The sequence below is a fragment of the Colletotrichum siamense genome (assembly GCF_013390195.1).
Source record: "Colletotrichum siamense strain Cg363 chromosome Unknown KSG_Cg363_contig04, whole genome shotgun sequence".
NCBI classification, from domain to species: Eukaryota; Fungi; Ascomycota; class Sordariomycetes; order Glomerellales; family Glomerellaceae; genus Colletotrichum; species Colletotrichum siamense.
Window position 1 is genome coordinate 1,306,805 of NW_023501017.1, and position 18,373 is coordinate 1,325,177.

Consider the following 18,373-nt stretch of genomic DNA (forward strand, 5'->3'; position numbering starts at 1 on the left):
GCGCTTCATTGGCACAGTATCGTCACTGTACCCCTGGATCTGACCACTGTAATGACCGCAGCAACCAAACCGCCCGCTGACCAAGAACGTGGATGCGTCGTGTCTGACCTCTTCCTCGCCCTGATGGATTCATCCCGAGCACTGTTTCGTCTCCAAGGCAACATCATCGTAAAATCCTGCTGAGAGTCTTTGATTAGCCATAGCACAGAACCAGAGAGGATGAATGAGACAGATGATTTTCTCGTATTCTTCGACAGGGCTTGCGCCGCCACTATTGTCTACATAATCTGCTTGCAACTTCTCCCAGCTTCATCACTTTAGGCCGGCAGTCTGTAACAGTGCCCGACCTCCAAAATTTCCCAAAAAGAAAGCGGCACGACGCCTTGATCTCCACTGACACCATCTGCAGTGGTAACATTCTTCATACTTGATATCAGATACCAACGGCCATGAACGCCATTGCAATAGCACCGGCCATGCCGGCGTTGACGCGGTGAGCCTGGGCCGTGGTGACGACGGCGGGTACAATCTGAGTCGCCGACGCAGGAGGGTCGTCCGGCATGATGGTGCGGAACTCCGGCACCTCACGACTCGCCGAGATTGTAGCATTGCCAGCGTTGCCCGGAACAGATGCTGCGGGGTCAGCCGGATCCGCGTACGGAAACAAGGTCGTAGGTTGACCCTGGGGAGGCCACAGAGTAGTCTCGGTGGCTGCCGTCTGGGGAGGGAAGACAACCGTGACAGTCGACTGACCCTGAGGCGGCCAGAGAGTAGATTCACTCGCGGCTGTCTGGGTAGGATAGGCGATGGTGACGGTTGACTGACCCTGAGACGGCCAGAGAGTAGATGTCTCCCCGATGGTGAGAGTCGGAACGACGAGAGTGGTCGCACCAGGCTGAGTGGCAACGGGAGGGGCTCCCTGAAGTGTACCTGCAGGAGGATCGCCCTGCACAGTGTCGTATCCTTGCAGTCCGGAGGAGCTCTCGGCAGGCTTATGGACGTAGACGGTCTGAACAACGACGATGGGACCCGTAGGTGCACCTTCGATGGGAGGCAAAGATGGGGCAGGTGTGTGGTCATGCTCCCAAGCACACGAAGTCGAGAGACCGCCGAGAGGGACCGTGTGAACCACTACCTCTGTAGACTTGGTGGCCAACTTGAGGGTACGGGTGACGGTCGGAAGACGAACAGTCAGGTAAGTGGTGGGCTCGGTCGAAGGGGTAGCGAGGGTAGAGAAGTAGGAGACAGGAGGATATGAAAAGAGCGTGTTGGACCCAGGCGGACTAGCAACGGGAGGACTCGAACCAGGAGGGTAAGGAGAGCCAGGCGAGCTAGGAGCGGGAGTGTTAGGGTCAGAGGGGAAGTCGTCGCAGGCCCGGTAGACGTTGGCATAGCTGCAAGTTGCATCGCTGAAGCCACAGAAGCCGTAGAAGGTGTTGCCGCCGCAAGGATTGGAGCAGATGGCCTCGTCCACCTTGGGGAGACTCGCGATATTGCGTCCACAACGACAGCCACTACGCAAATGTCAGCGGGGAGTCGTTGACGGCAATGACAGAAGACCTACTCAGGGAATGCAGCAGCGTAATCGAAACCGGTACAGGCGGACTCGCACTGCTCGGGGGTGAAGCCTGCGGGGAAGTTGACGAAGGCGCTGAACTGGTCCGAGGTGATGTTCACGCAGCCGTAGTACTCGAAGCCATGGATGATGTGGTTCGTCTGGGCAGCGACGAGGGAAGCCAGCAGTAGCTGGAAGAAGAGAAGGAGGGACATGTTGGATTGCGGAAGGACGGAATGAGTGTGAACGATAAGAAGATCGCGAAATGAATGGAGGATGGTGGTCGTGGGAGCGGAACGAGCGAGATGTCTCAACCTCGATGGTGATGGTGTTGAGGCTTTGGAGAAGAATCGATGGAAGGCGGTCGATGTGAAGAATTTTATACCGGGAGGGGCATGGGCACCGACGGGAGGAAGGTCCTGCCTTGGGAAGGAAAGAGCGTGGAGGGGGAGGGAGGGGGGCAGGTGCCTTCCTCGTCCTGCCTTCCGGTCGTGATGGGCAGGAAGGAGCGTCCCCCGCCTTTGCAACTTCCGTCTGAGGAAGGGGTTACCTGGAAATTAGGCAGGACGGCAGGCGTATCACGAAAGATTGAGAACAATGAGATTGGCGAAGTACACGCTTTTTGTTATTCCGCTGGGTCTATCTTGGCATTTGAGCTATCCGTCATAATCCGGCCTCTCTGATACACTGCTACCACAGCAGACATTGCAATCGTCAGGGCTCTCTTTGATCATCATGATGCCGAAAGGCTGTCTAGAGCCATTCACAACGGGCCAACGGCGGTTACGCAGGTGTGCGAAACACAGCACGCCGGGCGTCCATGGCCGATCGAGTCTCATCATCCGATTGCAAGCATGTCTCCGTCCCAAGGCTTTCCGATACGGTTGGCCAGTCTCGTATATCAAGGCGAATGGCTTAGTGCTTCTTCCTGGAAGAGGACGACACCAGCTTCTTCTTCATGCTCTTGGGCATCTTGTCCTTGCGCTTCTCGCGCTTGGCTTCCTTGACCGCCAGCTTGTGTGCCTGCCTTATGTCAGTGATGTCTTGGTGCCAAAGCTCGAGCAGCAACGTACCTTCTTCTCGTCCTTGTCCTCGTGTTTGCGCCCTCTAGGCCTGCCTTTGTCGAACTTCGAGTCGCCCTCCTCGTCATCATCGCTGCCAAGAGACGCTCCGCTGCCAGATTCATCCTCGGAATCCTCCTCTTCGTCCTGCTCCTCGTTCTCCTTAACAACGGTGTCAGCGAGCAGGTTCTTGTAGACGAGCTTATCACCCTCGCCCTGCCCAATCTTGGCACCGTCCTTCTCGATGTCGTAGACCTGTTCCAGTGTCTGGGGGATGTACTGCTTGCGGAAGACCTCGTTGTCAACCTCGACCTCCGCGGCAGCCTCATCCTCGTCGGCGGGTCTGTTTTGGTAGATCTTCTCGACGGCCTCGGCAAGAGCAGGCTCCTCGACAGGGCCCTCCGTCGCCGTGATGAAGTCGAAGATGGCACGGTCAGAGAGAGTGTCAACGCCCTTCCTCCTGAAGAAGTCACCGACGTTCTTGATATCCATGCGCAGGAATTCCAACGCGCGGGGGTGGTCGGGCTCGACACTCTGAGAGACATCGATGATGTACAGCTTGTTGTCGTTGTAGAGGATGTTGTACTCGCTCAGATCGGCGTGCACGAGCCTGCAGACCTGGTATATCCTGCGGTACAGACCAAGCAATTGGACATACAGTCCCCTCCACTGCTCTTCAACATCGTCTCCTACCAACTTGGCGTCTCTCAGGCGAGGGTACGCCCATCCCTTGCGGTCACCCAAGAAACCCATCGCCAGAACATGTAGCTTCAGGCTGATGGGCTCCGGGCAAGGGATGCCGGCAGCGTGTATTCTCCTCAAGTTACGGAACTCCTTCTCAGCCCACAGCTTGACCATGCTCCTGTTGCTGCTCTTGTCGAAGCCCTTTTGGAAACGGTGCTCGCCCGTGATGTATCTCTCGCGGTCCTTGAACACCAGAATCGCCGTCTTGTACACCTTGATGGCGCGCTGGACGGTCGGTCCGTCGTCTTCGGGGTGCAGCACCGCATGGTAGACGTTGGCCTCCTTTCCGGTGCTGATGGCGCCGTGAATCTCGCTGACCACGCCGCGGTTGATCATCTGCAGCAGAATCATGCGCGTGCGCTGGTCCAGCACCTGCTCGCTCGTCGCGCGGTCCGCCTTGTCCTTCGTCTTCTCATCGTCGTCGCGGCCCTTGACGCTGTCGAGCCTGATCTTGGCGGCGTGCTTCGAGAGGGCGGTGATCTGGTCGTCGACACTCGCAAAGGTGTTCGCGGTCGGCCGCTGGGCGTTGGAGCGCGGCAGCGCAGCGCCGCCGTCGCCGTTGCTGTTGCTGTTGAACATGCGCTGGCGGTTGTACGACTTTGTCAAGTCGCCGGCATCTCCCGCCCACTCGTCGTCGGGAACGTCGTCGTCGGGAACGTCGTCGTCGTCTCCAAAGATGTCTTCCATGTCATCTTCGGCATCATCGTCGGCCGCCGGGGCGTCGCGGGGCACGTTCTTGAGCTCGGCCGGGACCTCCTCGGTCTGTTCGTAGCCCTGGTTCGGGCGGTATGTGTAAGGGGGCTCGTGGGGAGCGGCGGGAGACTCGTTGGAAGCCATGCTGAGCGATTGGAGAGTGTCTGTTGATCGCAGTCCAGTCGTTCGGGTCTTGGCTATGTTGCGGCTGGTGATGGCGCGGCCGCTGGCTTGGTGTTGTCGCGAGTGTGCTCGAGAAATTGTTTACCCCTCTGCCCCTCCATCTCGACAGCCCGGGATTTTCGAATTTTTTATCTTATCAGTGGTGGCGTGGTTTATCGACTCATCGGCCAATGACCGGGGCCCGTGCGCTGTGATGAGTCAACAGTGAGTCGAATTTCAGTGACGAAAAATGAATCACCCACCGCTGTTGCTCTGGGGGCTTGCACGCTAAACGGCGCTAAGGATTAGCCGAGAGAGCGCTGGTTGCGTTTGGCAAGTGGGGCGAGCTGCTATCATTTCGAGGCGAATGCGCTGGAAGGAAGCCCAGAGCTGTCATCTCACGCAACCTTGATGGGTAACCAAACGACTCCATCCCGGTCTTCACTTTGATGCATCCATCATGTACACCACATGTATGCATTTCAAGCATGCACTATCACATCGTAATCTCGCCAGCCTCGGCTCAACATCTGGATGTCCTTCGAAGGGGTCATCCAGGCGGCGAACCGCTAAAAGCTCCGAGCCTGGGTAGCCGGACCGCTCCCCGGTGTTGCGAGACTTGACTTTGGAGTCAAGTTCAGCATAGGAACGAGGAGACTTTTTGCCGCTATTTCAGTCACTGAGAGATTTTGTCTCTCTTTGATTATTCGATCCCGCCGACTGGCTTACCCAACCACGATTATCCAAACCACGTTGCCATCCCTAGACCGCGTTGAGAAAATGACGCCGTCTTTCAAGCCCTCTAGAACACATGGTCTTACCAAACGGTTGAGCCCAGGAGTTTGGGCGAGGCCCGTTCTGGAAGTCTTCCGTGCATCTGGGCCCGAGACATGTCATCTGCTGTGACCCGGCGCTGACATCTCAGGCTCAACCAAGTGCCGAACTGTGGAGTAAGCTTATGAACTACACTTTTGATCTACCCTTTGACTTCGACTCGACCTGCAGTTGACCTTCTAGCGTCAAAGCCAATGGTCAAATTCTCCCCCAGCTCTCATGACTCGAAGACTTGGGTAGGTAACTGTTATGTTTTCCATTTTGCCCGCAATGTCGTGCTACCGAGCGGGAAGGTTGTTGCCTTCGCCTATTTTGTGAGGACTATTGAGGCTCTTCGTCGCATGTTCTATGCGATGGTCGAAGCCAAACGGTATCTCGCCCAGTCGCTGTGGTGTCGTTGTCTTAGTCAGGTACAAAGACTAACGTTCTAACTCTGAGCCTCCACTTGCTAGTTCAGGTCGTCAAGCACATTATTTGTCTTGCAAGGTTGCGTTCATCAAGCTCCTGTTTGCCCCCTTCTGGACTGCTGTCTTCTCGCTCAGTCAACTTGCGGCAACACAAATCGAACGATGCCTTCAAGGGAATTCCCGATAACGACCCCCATATTCTCGGCCGAGACGCAAGATGTTGCTTATCATGAAAATGGGAGAGGCAGCCACGTTGTTGTCGGTGCGCTTGACATCTGGGATGTGTGGAGAGAGCTCCCTTCCAGGCACGGTCCCTGATTCGACACTGTCAAAGTCAATAAACAACCTTTGATCCAGGACCTGCCTAGCAGCCCTGGAGGTCTCTGATCCTCCCGTTGGTGAACAGGGTCAACACCACCATCAATGCTAAAATAACCTCTGTCTCATCGACTCAAGGTAGGACCCTAGAGTTCGCCAATCTCTGGTCGATGAAACCTGGCGGTCCCATGGATCTGCGCTACCACATGGCATGGGCGGATGAGGGTTTTCGTATATGATGTCGAAAGCCCTGGACTGGGTCTGCCTTTGGGCATGTATCGTAATCCGGTCACCACCGTTCGTTATTGTTAGACCTTTTTGGGATATCGAATTCTCTTCAGCGTGATGGCTCGCATCGTGCGCTGGACTTGGATTCTGGGGGTCATCTACATCTTGTTGGCCCCCTCTGCGCTAGCACAAGGGAAGGACAAGAGGCCTGCTTCGAATACGCCAAGCAATCGGCCATTCACACCAACAGGTCGACCGGAAGCGGGACCAGAAGCGGGGATACCTGCGGGCTCTTCGTCACTCCGGCCCTTCACGCCAACAGGGCTACCTTTAGCAGGACCGAACGATGGACCAGCTGCGAGTCCCTCATCATTACGACCTTTCACGCCGTCAGGGCGACCTCTTGGAGGACCGAACGGGGGACAGCCTGCAAGTTCATCCTCGCTGCGGCCTTTCACGCCCACAGGAAGGCCTCTAGGAGGGCCAAATGGAGGACCGAATGGAGGTCAGCCAAGACCTTCGTCCTCACAACGACCTTTCACACCTACAGGAAGACCTCTAGCAGGACCCAATGGGGGACCGAATGGAGGTCAGCCAAGACCTTCGTCCTCACAACGACCTTTCACACCTACAGGAAGACCTCTAGCAGGACCCAATGGGGGACAGCAAGGAAGTTCATCAACACTTAGGCCATTCACCCCAACAGGGCTTCCTATGGCAGCACCAAACGCTGGACCACCCGCAGCTTCATCATCACAAAGACCTTTTACGCCGACAGGACTCCCTCTCGCGGCACCTAATGCAGGACCTCCACCTTCATCAACTCCTCGGCCATTTACACCCACAGGCCTACCACTAGCAGGTCCAGCAGCACCATCTGCAAGTTCGTTCACAACCCGGCCATTCGTGCCCACGGGACGGCCCCAAGCAGGACCAAACGCGGGTTCACCTTCTAGTTCATCATCGCTTCGGCCTTTCACGCCAACGGGGAGACCTGGTGCGGGCACAGAAAGACATCGGGCGTGGCGACACGGAAGACAGTCCGCAAGGACACCGACGCGCCGACCATTTACACCGACTGGAAGACCAAGAGCAGGGCCGACTGGAACGCCGCTCGGGAACTCCACCAATTCAGGGAATTTTACCCTGGCCGATATTGATAGCGGAAAGGCGTTGGCGGAGCTTAATAAAAAAGCGCTCGACAACATCCGAAAACAGAATCATCGGCCTTCTTTCAGAAATGTCACCAATTCGTGTTATGGAAACAACGTGTTGATGAGGAAGGAATGGTAAGTTTATGGGTTTCCGCATCGCCGACCAAATTTGTTTGTTCTAGCTGATCATTGTTTCCAGGAGGACACTCTCAACGGCAGAACGAAAGTCATTCGTCGCCGCTGTTCAGTGCATCATGAGGCAACCCGTGTTATCAGATCCAAAGAGGGTCCCAATGGCAAAGTCGCTCTACGACGATTTCGTCGCCGTACATTACACCAGTTTCAGAAACACGCACCTAACCGTAAGTCAAAGTTCTCTTTGTCGCGTGAGACTCAGCTTATTGACTCTCACAGGCGTCTTTCTTCGCTTGGCATCGATATTACCTGGCCACATTCGAGCAAAAGCTGCGAACAGAATGCGCATACAAAGGCGCACTGCCGTACTGGGAATGGGGACTCGACATCAACGATCCCGCTGCCTCCCCGGTATTTGATGGCTCCGAAACCTCCCTGGGCAGTGACGGTGCCTTCATCCCCCACGATGGCCTTCGTCTCCGACAGCCCTTCTCCAACAACCTCATCGTCCTCGAGCCGGGGTCTGGCGGCGGGTGTGTCAAGTCAGGACCTTTCTCCAAGATGGTGGTACATATCGGACCAGCTGCACTTGCACAGTATGGTACCGACGTGCCGTTCAACGTCACGGATCCGCTAGAAGACTTGCCGCGATGTCTGAAGCGGGATCTGAACAAGAGCGTTGCAGCGAAATACTGTTCGTTCCGAAATACAACAAACCTCATCACCCAACAACAGACTATTGAGACCTTCGCACCGCTTTTACAGGGCGACGATCGCTTCTTCCCGAACACCCTGGGTGTACACGGGGGAGGCCATTTCATTATCGGCGGCGATCCTGGCGCGGATGGATTGATCGCGCCTGGGGATCCCGCTTTCTGGGTCCATCAAGCCCAGGTCGATCGCGTCTACTGGATCTGGCAGAACCTCGACTTTGCCAATCGACAGGGCGTGTTCGGCACCTTTTCGCTCCAAGATAATCCGAAAAGCCCGAATGGCAGCGTCGACGACCTGATTGATCTCACGCCCTTGACAACGCCGGTCAAGATCAAGGATCTGATGAACACCGTGGGCGGCACGCCGCTGTGTTACATGTACGAATAGAAACTCATCATTTTAGCTATATTTTTAATGTCTAGAATCACGATACCCATCAATCACCAAGTCTCCGCCACTACTGCACCGTGGTTTCGCGTATGGACAAGCCAAGCGAACACGGCTAGAAGTGCTCACAGACGCTCTTCAATCACGCCCGTTCTCAGGTACGCATTCCATTCGAGAAGCTTGCAGCTAAGCTTAAGCATTGTTTTGAACGCTAGCTGACCGCCACAGGCATTTGGGAAATGGTGTCCGGCCAATTTGGTCCGGATTGGGCAATCCTTTTGGCCAAGCATCCCGTCAGAGGCATTCCAGTCAAGAACCGCGAGCTGAGTCACGGCTCAGCAGCCATTGGCGAGCTGCAATGTCCAACTCAGCCGATATCCTGTCTCGCCGTAATGTGGCCTCGTTCTCGCTTGACACTAGCATCATGCAGGCAGTGAGGCGACAACAAACTCAGTCTTGCGAAGAAACGACAAGTCCAAACGAAAGTCTGGCCCAGCTAGCTCAAAGCCACAAGCCACAACAAGCTCCCACGAGCACAACCTAGAAATATCCCACCTGGGGACATCCCATCGTCGATCCACGCAAGCCAGGAGCCTCCCAGTTTCGCCCCCAGAGCCAAGCTTTGTCGTAGTTGAGACGGGAGCGCCCACTAGGCCTCGCGCTTGTCCACCGACGACCCGCTGAGGCTCCCCTTCATCCCTGCAGTTCGGGTGCGTGCTCGGTTGTTCGGCCCCCTGCCCATCAAAGCGCAGCAAACCCACGACCCGTTCGACCAACCGGGTCCGAGCCAAAACGGGCCCTGCTAAAAACGCGTGGCTTTGGCTGGTCCTCCTTCTGATGGCGCTTTGGTGGGCTTGAAACATCTGTCATCCTGGTTGGTGGTCTGTATTTAGTGCCTTGGGTGAGCTCAGAGGTACGTGAGCGGTGACGTTGACAACATGCTTAGCTCTGGGGCTGGTCCTTTGTCTCTCTCCCACCAACGGGTAAGACATGTTTGCCCGCAGGTTTTCTATTAAGCTATGACCATGGGCAATGGGAAAATGGAGGTAAGAGCTGGTTCCCGGTCTGTTCGTCTCATCGTTGGAAAATTTCGGCCATGGTTGTTATCCCCGGATTTTGTATGCCAATCGTCAATCTCGAGATGAGCCACATCGAATGACTGTGAGGTGTGGGTATCAACTCCAGTCAGCGCCAATAGTTGATGATGAATGAATGCGCCACGCCAGCTTGCGACAACAATTCGACCTGACGCAACCGTATGGGAAGAGGGAAATAATACAGTCCGCCTGCCGTGGGACTTGAGAAGGCACCAACGCGCTGTTGTGCACCGGGAAACGGGAAGCATCAAGAATTGGGTCGTGATTTCCCAATCACCGCACAAACAATACGAAGCAAACATTCAGGAAGCAACAACCCGTTGGGCGATTACTTTGTGACACCGGCCACGACCCAGAAACCTCCCTTCCTGGATCCTTCGGTGGCAAACAAAGAAGGTTCGCAAACAGAACTGGGTGGTCGCTTATTCGCCGAGTCTCTTTCAACCTCAGGCCCGTGATATCACCACGACATCCATCATCACCACCACCACGACCTAAATCTCAACTTTTACCAGACCACCACTTTCATCGATCACAATTCATACCTAACGCCATCATGATATCCATAGCAGCCCCGAGGCTGCTATCCACCAGATCCCGACAGCACTTCGCGTTCTTATACGTCGCATTTGCCGTTTGCCTCATGTTTGTCTTTCTGCAAACGGACCTCGGTAACACCGTTATCACCAGCGTCGCTGATAGGAGTTCTGCGAGGATGAAAGGAAAGACGAACATACCGAAAACGCCGACGTACAAGCCATTACCGACATGGACGCCTCCACCCGTCAAAGACCCCTTCCCGATGCTCATGTCGTCGCAGCCGCCTCCGGTGCCCTCCTGGAACCAGCCGAAGGAACCGAATGTGTACCAGAAGTACAATCTTCCGATCGCTCCTCCATTGCTCATCGGCTTCACGCGCAGCTGGCCAATGCTGCTGCAGACTGTCGTCGGATACGTCACGGCGGGCTGGCCGGCGGACCAAATATACGTGGTGGAAAACACAGGCGTCCATGATTCCAACGCGTTGAACAGGTTGTCGCTGCAGAACCCGCTATACCTCAATCATACGCAGTTGCACATGCTCGGCGTCAATGTCATTAGCACGCCGGTGTTGCTCAACTTTGCCCAGCTGCAGAATTACTTTGTATCGATCAGCAAGAAGAGGAAATGGCCGTACTACTTCTGGAGTCACATGGACTCGCTCGTATTGTCTCTCGAGGAGGGAGAGGAGGGACTCTCAGGGCCCGTCAACACTCCCGACTACCAGACCATCTACGATCTTGCGGTGAAGGAGGTTAACCACACCCTCCATACTGACAAGAAATGGGGCGCGAGGTTCTTTGCTTATGATCATCTTGCTCTGGTAAACCCAGTAGCCTACGAAGACGTCGGCGGCTGGGACACCTTTATTCCGTACTACATGACGGACTGCGACATGCACTGGCGACTTGAGGAAGCGGGTTGGAGTATGCTCAGCGCCAAGGCAGGGGTCATCCAAGATGTGGCGTCGGTGCTCGAAGACCTCCGTATGCTTTACCGGGAGACCGAAGTACCAGATGGATTCAGCTTCACCGACCCCAACCCACCAGTACCAAAGGCAGGCGATGACCATTTGAAGAAGAAGACGGCTAGGGGACTGGAGGACAGTTTGGCTAAGCTGCCGCCAAAATCGGGTGACGGCGCCGTAATCGATGGCGCAGACGTCACCACAACAGTTCGCGACCCGATTCCATCTTTCAAGCGGCTCTTCCGTATCGGCCAGGACATGTTCAACCACAAACACGCCGAGCGAGAAAGGAATACATGGCAAGTGGGCCAGCGAGGCGGGGACCCGAGCGAGCCCTACTATTACGACGCATATGGCTTTCAGACAGGCATCGACGTGATGACGGAAGCTGGGCGCGAGGTGTTCAGGAGGAAATGGGGACACCGGGGTTGCGACTTTGCTGCTGCTGGCTTACACCCGAGCGACGCTTGGAAGGTCGAGAAGGACTGGGAATAGTACAAATGGCCTTTGGGATACTGAGCGAACTTGGTGTTGAAGGCGTTTTGGCTAGAGGGTTTGGTTTCAATACACGACAACAATAATGTCTAGAAAGGACATCATCAAACAGTTTCCTAAAACACATTCAATCTTACAACTCCACAAAATGTGAACTTATGCGTGACGCGCCGCAGATTTTTTGAGTCAATATTGAGAGATTCTGCCGAGTCTTCATAGTTGAAACATTCCAGAATGCCTTTTCTAAAGGACATCAACGTCGTCGCTAACAAGTACTAATGGTCGAAGTTGAGTTGTTGAGCTGGGTATGTGAGTATCGTAAGCCCAAGTTCCAGAATAATGGGGTTGCAGTGAACAGCAATGATGCTCATGAGGTTTTTCGCAAGTTATAAGAAATCAAATTTTTGCAGTCCAACAACGTCTTGTTCAAGTTCGCAACCTAGATAGCCATCACATCAGTTAGCAATGAGGCGCCTGTACTCATAAGAAGCTTCCTCTCTACGCGCCGCCGTTGCCCACCGTCCACCTTTTCTTCTTTTTCCTTCTAGAGATTGTCATGGAAATTTTAGGCACTCTGAAAGTTTCAAACACTAACCATGTAATAAAAACACATTAGAATCACCTCTTCATGTCGTTTGGTTGGAAATCTAATTCTTTCCAGACCTCAATCTTCGGTGTTCATTGAGACGGTGGACATGACTAAGTAAAGGCGGGGCTCGTAGGCAGCCACACGCTAAACCAACCTCAGCAAGCTCACTGGGAAGTGACTTCAGGAACGAACAACTCAAAAGCAAATTTGTCGATAAATCATTTCTTGATGTGGCGATCATTAATATTACTACTATCTTATCAGAATATCATCGCGTCAACACACGATGGGAGAGCTGAGACTTGACAGGCTTCCGGTGGAGATTCTTCGACAGATCTGCAGCAAAATCCCCGACATTGAAGACGATGGAGACTATGAGATCGGAGCCGAACCAAGCCTCCTCGCGCTGTCTCACGTGTGTAGGCGACTGCGAAGCGTGGCCGTGGCCGAACTGTTCAAGTTCATCAACCCTCAGCACATGTACGGGGGACCGCGCCTAACGGCCTTCATCCCGCTACTGCTCAGTTTCATGGCCAACCCGGAGATGGCGGCCGAGGTGAAGGACATCTCAACCTATCCGCCACTCGACTTATACCGTGGAACACGCGACAACCACATGGATCTCGTGTCGGCTGGACAGGCATTGGGTGTGTCGGTACCTGAGGCCCTGACTTGGGAGGAAACGCCCACCTACCGTGTGGAGACGTCGAAAATGCAGGAGGAAACGAGAGGAGAAGTCGTTCAGTTTCTGACGGAGATGATCATGGCGCATACGCCCAACGTCCGCACCGTCTACTATCAACGACGGAACAATGCCACGTTCTTCAAGACACTCTCATCGGTAGCCAAGAAAACCGGCAGCGCGCCTCTCTTAGAAAAGCTTCATGACTTCAACATCGACAACCTCGGAGCTGCTAAGAATATCCAGCCACTATCAGAGTGGGCTCCGAATCTCGACTCACTATGGCTCGAGACTGTACACGGCCCGGTCTCTGAGCTTAAGTTTGACACAGTCAGGGTACTCTTGCTGACGATGGCAAATCTGACTGGTCCAGAGATGAAGGAGTTGATTCGCGGATTTCCGAACGTGAAGAAATTCTGGTTTAGCTGGACCGATGACCTCAACACTGGCGACAGGGAGATTACGCTGGAATATCGCCAAACTGCCCGGGGCTCGCGTGAATGCACACCGCGAGAGATGGTGGAAGCACTCGAACCACTGCAACACCAACTGACGGAGTTGACACTGCACTCGAACGCGGCGCTTCTCCAAGTACCAAAGGCAAGAAGAGACCAGCTCCTCGACGTGGTCACGTCGTTCAAGAACTTCGAAGTACTCGAACGTCTCGATATTGATGGCGTGAGCTTGTATGATCCGTGGCATCACCTCTACGATGGAGAGAACGCAGACACCGTGCGCCGATTCGGAAGAATGCTCCCAGAGAGATTGGAGACGTTGGATCTCATGGACTTGAGACGAGGTCCGGTGGATGATGACCTGCTAGCGTTTGCGTCGCATGTCGGCCAGTGCTGTCCCAAGTTACGGAAAATACGATACCGGCGCATGCTCAGCACAACAGACAGGAGCGAAGTTCCTCCAGAAGAGCTGGAAGAGCTGAAGGAGTTGTTTGGCAAGAGTGGCGTTGAATTGGAAGCAGATGAGATTGGCTACTATAAGGTGAAGTCTTGGAGAAGATAGCTATGGGACCTGGAGAATTCAACAACGTCTAACCCTCAAGTCCATCGTCATCATGTTAGGGGTGATATCTCGGTCGGCCATCGTCGTACTGGTGAAGGTCTCCAACCTCGTTTTCGTTTGGTCGATTGCTTGGCGACTGGGGTATCACCAGTCACGACCTGAGGTGTGGTCCCGCCGCGCTTTTTAGGGCCTTGGCAATTGCTCACCACCTTGATTTGAGAGATATTATTTCGTGATCCCGCCATCTCCGAAGATGTATCGTTCCTTGCTTCGTTGATTACATCAATAGAAGCCGATGATACCCACGATTTTGGGTTGACACCAGCAGATTCAGACATAGAGGGCCGTTTTCAAAGGCTGAATTCAACATCAACGAGTTTCCCTGGCCCAGAACTCGATAGACCTTTCAGAATAAGCTGCAGCGGCCGTGTTCACAAAGTTGACCCAACCGGGATTTGGTCGCCGTCTGAGGTCGCATCGAGCGCGTGGCACCATACCAAAGCAGGCTCTTGCAGATCGGCTCATTCCATTAGCCCGTCAATCACCCAATCGCCGCCACTAAGTAACCTTTTAAGCTTAAACTTTAAGGGCAGGTGGAAGGATTTTGAAGAGTTGCGTGCGAGTTGCGTGCCCGGCCAAGCTGCTTCGATCAGTGAGCAGGTTTCCCCCGTAATCATCGTGGGAGCCCGAGTCTTGGCTGTTCAATGGCACGCTTGCCCGATTATCTTGACCTGTTCCTTTCGGGAAGGTCTGAAGAAATATTTACAGTCCAAGAGGCCAATAGCCCTAAAGTCCTTGCTCATTGCTAAGCGAGCTCATGAACCGACAGCTGACGAATGTTCCTCGCCTTGCCGAGCTGCCCGATTAGCTGCCCCGGATCGCTCTTCCCTCCGCATCGTAGTGGGTTTCTACTCGGCAGTGGCTGGCCAGCCCCTGGCAGTCGGCTCATGCCTTTTGCACAGGTTGTACCTGTCATTGACGTTGAAGCTCCCCCGTCCGTCACTCCTACCTCGACAACAAGCAGAAGCAGCCATGGGGGCTCAGTCTCCATAGGTAAGTGAGGGGTTCTATGACAACACCAATCACAACTTCCTTATCAATCAACGGGATAATGCAGCCTCAGATCACACCTACCGCTTTCTGCAAAGGTCGATCAGTGACACCATAGGAAGTCGTACTACCTTAGGAAGCCCTATCGCGGAGAACGCAAGAATGGCGGCGCCTTCTGCTTCCATAAAAAGGGCGAATGATCGCCTGGAAGGATGTCTTTCTGATCTTCAGCACCCCAGCCTCCAACATCCGACCTCAAGCAGAGTGTGCCGCTCACAATGAAGTTCCTTGCTGGTCTCTCCCTCGTGCTGCCGCTGGCCTCCGCCGCGGCCGTCACTCCTCTCGAGAAGAAGATCACCTACGATGGATTCAAGGCCTTCCGCATCGCCACCCACAACGATGCGGCTTCCATCAAGTCCAAGATAGCCAACATCGCTGCCATCCCCTTCAACCTCGATAACAGCGAGCACTTGGATGTGGCCATCCCTGCTGGTGACATCTCCAAGTTCGAGAAGCTCGGACTGGAGACCACCGTGCTGCATGAGGATCTGGGTGCCGACATCGCCGAGGAAGGCACCTTTGCTCCCTACGAGAGTACGTTTGTATTATGGCGATTGAACAAGCGCGTGAATACTGACTTCACCAGGCAACGGAGACGCCACCATTCAGGCTCTTCCGGACCTGTCGTGGTTCAACTCGTACCACGCCTTCGCCGACCACCAGCAGTTCATCCGTGACCTGCAGTCCAACTTCCCCTCCAACTCTGAGTTGGTGAACGCCGGCAGCTCATACGGCGGACGCTCACTACTGGGCATTCACCTATGGGGTAGCGGTGGCAAGGGATCTAAGCCCGCGATCTACTGGCACGGCACCGTCCACGCTCGCGAGTGGATCACCTCCATGGTAATAGTTCTCGCTCATGGATGGGTCAAGGACTGCTAATCAACGCATGATAGGTTGTTGAGTACCTCACGTACCAACTCATCGATGGATACCAGAAGAATGACGCTACCGTCAAGGCTATCCTTGACAAGTACGATTTCTACATTCTCCCCATCGTGAACCCTGATGTAAGAAAATCATTTCAAGTACGCAAGACGTGAAACTGACTCTCTAAGGGCTTTGCCTACACCCAAACCAACGACCGCCTGTGGCGCAAGAACCGTCAACCCCGATCTGGAAGCACTTGCATTGGCACAGATATCAACAGGTAGGCATATGACTATCCTCCAACAAACAAGTCACTAACCTCCCCAGAAACTGGCCTTTCAACTGGGAACTCCCTGGTGGCGCCTCCACCAACCCTTGCTCCGAGACCTACAAGGGTGTGGCTGCTGGCGATACTCCTGAGATGGTTGCTCTGAAGGCTTACACCGACCGCCTCGCCACCGGCAACGGTATCAAGCTCTTCATCGACTGGCACAGCTATGGACAGTACATTCTGCTTCCTTACGGCTACGACTGCTCTGCTCGTGCCAGCAACCACGCGCGCCAGATGACTCTCGCCGGCAACACCGCTACGACTATCGCTCAGTCTTACGGCACCCGCTTCACCTACGGACCCAGCTGCTCCACTCTCTATGCAACTACTGGCAGTGCTCCTGACTACCTCACGGGTGCTGCTGGCGCGGAGGTGGCCTGGACCATCGAGCTCAGGCCGTCTGGCTCAGCTGGTGGTGGTTTCGTTCTGCCCGCCACGCAGATTCTGCCCAGCGCTATTGAGCAGTGGAATGGCATGAAATACCTGCTTGCGAACGTCTAGAATAAAGATAGGCTCTTCAATTATGCACCTGGTGCTTACTTATTATCTCTCATGCTTCATGAATTATGGCATGAGTCCAGTGTCTGCCGTCGGCCAGTCTGGGGAGTTCTAGGCCACGCCTGGTAAATTTCACGAATTGTTTGCGTGATCTCCACGGTATCTACGCTTTGCCGATCAAATGCCTGATTGCGGTTTTGAAACTCAACTTCCACTATTGTTCCAGTGTCAGTGTGATGTAAGGTAAGGTATGCTGATGGCGTTGATGTGGCTTAGCTGAAGACCTGCAATCATCATTCGAGGATGATCCGGTCCGGTCGAAGACAACGCCTTGTCTTGAATGTCAAGCCGCACGCAAGAAGTGGGATGATTCAGATCTGTTTCACTCCCAACAGCCACAGCCCGGTGCGAACCGTACCGCAATTGCCGATAACGGCTTCGGCACTTGAACGCAATTCCACGTGCTGGTAGCCGACCAGCGGCCTAGAAAGTGGAAATCGCAGCTGAAGTATTTGCCACATTCTAAGACGAAGTAGTCTTAGGACCACGAAGAATCATGGTGTGTTCACTTACTCTGCGATCTTCGCATAGCCTGCTTTCTTGTTCAAGGACCAGTTACTTCGAAGACGACGGCGGAGTCGGGATAACGGGGACTTAACATACAGTTCATTGGTATGTAGTTTTTCCTCCGACTGCTTGTATTTCACCAGCGCTTTGCATATTGATTCCGTTCGTGAAAAATGATTTAGAGTTTAGAAACCTCTTGCTAGTCTCTTTTATGAGCTGTGAAACATTCTCAATCTACATGCCAAGAACGGCACTAAAAATCTTCAAAACATTCCGAAAACATTCCTAGTCATCAGGTCATCTCACGAAAAGCCACTCAAATGCACAGGCCTCCGGAAAGCTAACCTTTGTGTGGTTCCGTGGCGAGTTATCGAAGCTGAACTAAGTAGCACATTCAGCCGCCAAGTGATATTGAAGCTCAAAAGCCTCCCGTTCAAGGGGGCTTATCTAGGATTTGCATAAATTCGCGTGACACACCGGATCAGAGTCATTTCTTCACCCTTCTGCGAAAGTTGCATGCGAGAACCCTTGTCGTCCTTCAGTTGACTCTTTGGACAAAACGGCCTTACCTGAAAGTTAACAGTTGTTAATTTACTTCAAGGAAAGTTCCGACATAAGCTTCTAACGACATGACAGCGGCCAGCATGAGTGTTGGGAGCCACGAAAAGCTTCTAGCCCCGTCAGGTACCTGTGCCGAACAAGATTCCAACGCCGATGCATCAGTCACGCCCATCATCACTCCGCAGGTCCAGTCACTAGCATACCGTAAACCCAAACGGTCATCGACGGTTGTACTGCTTTTGAGCGACTGGTGGTACATGGAGTTGCTGTGTATGGTTCTATCTTTCGCAACATTCGGCTTCTACTGCTGGTTTCTACACCATAGAGACGGCAAGGAAGACGATGCCGCCTATTTTTTCAGAATCAAGGTATACAGCAATGTGGGAGCCGCCATTGCGCAGATAGCCGTGGTTCTCAAACTACTCATGTTCGTACCAGTTTCATCGGCACTGGGTCAGCTCAGCTGGTACCGCTTTTTGAATGCAACTTCGAAACCCGTGGCAGATTTGCAAGCCTACGATGCGGCGTCTCGGGGGCTTTCAGGATCAGTTCGGTTCCTCCTATCCAAAAACCTGTTGTGAGTTTTTAAAGACCCCGCCGTCAAAAGACACATTCGAAGGCTATATCACTAACGGTACGCTCTAAAGTAAATCTCCT

At 53.9% G+C, this 18,373-nt stretch overlaps 6 protein-coding genes across 6 annotated transcripts; 4 read left to right on the forward strand and 2 right to left on the reverse strand.

Annotated features, from left to right (window-relative positions):
* Window positions 1-433: 433 nt before the first annotated feature.
* CGCS363_v006282 (uncharacterized protein) lies at window positions 434-1,770 on the reverse strand (the record flags this gene model as incomplete). Its single annotated transcript, XM_036638131.1, has 2 exons — window positions 434-1,514; window positions 1,565-1,770. The coding sequence occupies 2 exons, from the start codon at window positions 1,768-1,770 to the stop codon at window positions 434-436; spliced, it is 1,287 nt and encodes a 428-aa protein (XP_036496804.1).
* Window positions 1,771-2,470: 700 nt separating this feature from the next.
* CGCS363_v006283 (Serine/threonine-protein kinase RIO1) lies at window positions 2,471-4,197 on the reverse strand (the record flags this gene model as incomplete). Its single annotated transcript, XM_036638132.1, has 2 exons — window positions 2,471-2,578; window positions 2,629-4,197. The coding sequence occupies 2 exons, from the start codon at window positions 4,195-4,197 to the stop codon at window positions 2,471-2,473; spliced, it is 1,677 nt and encodes a 558-aa protein (XP_036496805.1).
* A 3,252-nt stretch (window positions 4,198-7,449) lies between these two features.
* Window positions 7,450-8,392, forward strand: CGCS363_v006284 (Tyrosinase-like protein orsC; the record flags this gene model as incomplete). The annotated part of the gene is made up of 2 exons (XM_036638133.1): window positions 7,450-7,518; window positions 7,571-8,392. 2 exons carry the CDS (start codon window positions 7,450-7,452, stop codon window positions 8,390-8,392), a joined length of 891 nt encoding a protein of 296 aa, XP_036496810.1.
* A 1,653-nt stretch (window positions 8,393-10,045) lies between these two features.
* On the forward strand, window positions 10,046-11,491 carry CGCS363_v006285 (uncharacterized protein; the record flags this gene model as incomplete). Its single annotated transcript, XM_036638134.1, has 1 exon — window positions 10,046-11,491. One exon carries the CDS (start codon window positions 10,046-10,048, stop codon window positions 11,489-11,491), a length of 1,446 nt encoding a protein of 481 aa, XP_036496811.1.
* Window positions 11,492-12,366: 875 nt separating this feature from the next.
* Window positions 12,367-13,779, forward strand: CGCS363_v006286 (uncharacterized protein; the record flags this gene model as incomplete). Its single annotated transcript, XM_036638135.1, has 1 exon — window positions 12,367-13,779. The coding sequence occupies one exon, from the start codon at window positions 12,367-12,369 to the stop codon at window positions 13,777-13,779; it is 1,413 nt and encodes a 470-aa protein (XP_036496808.1).
* Window positions 13,780-15,107: 1,328 nt separating this feature from the next.
* Window positions 15,108-16,591, forward strand: CGCS363_v006287 (Metallocarboxypeptidase A-like protein; the record flags this gene model as incomplete). The annotated part of the gene is made up of 5 exons (XM_036638136.1): window positions 15,108-15,423; window positions 15,476-15,732; window positions 15,786-15,899; window positions 15,948-16,039; window positions 16,087-16,591. 5 exons carry the CDS (start codon window positions 15,108-15,110, stop codon window positions 16,589-16,591), a joined length of 1,284 nt encoding a protein of 427 aa, XP_036496809.1.
* Window positions 16,592-18,373: the final 1,782 nt, after the last annotated feature.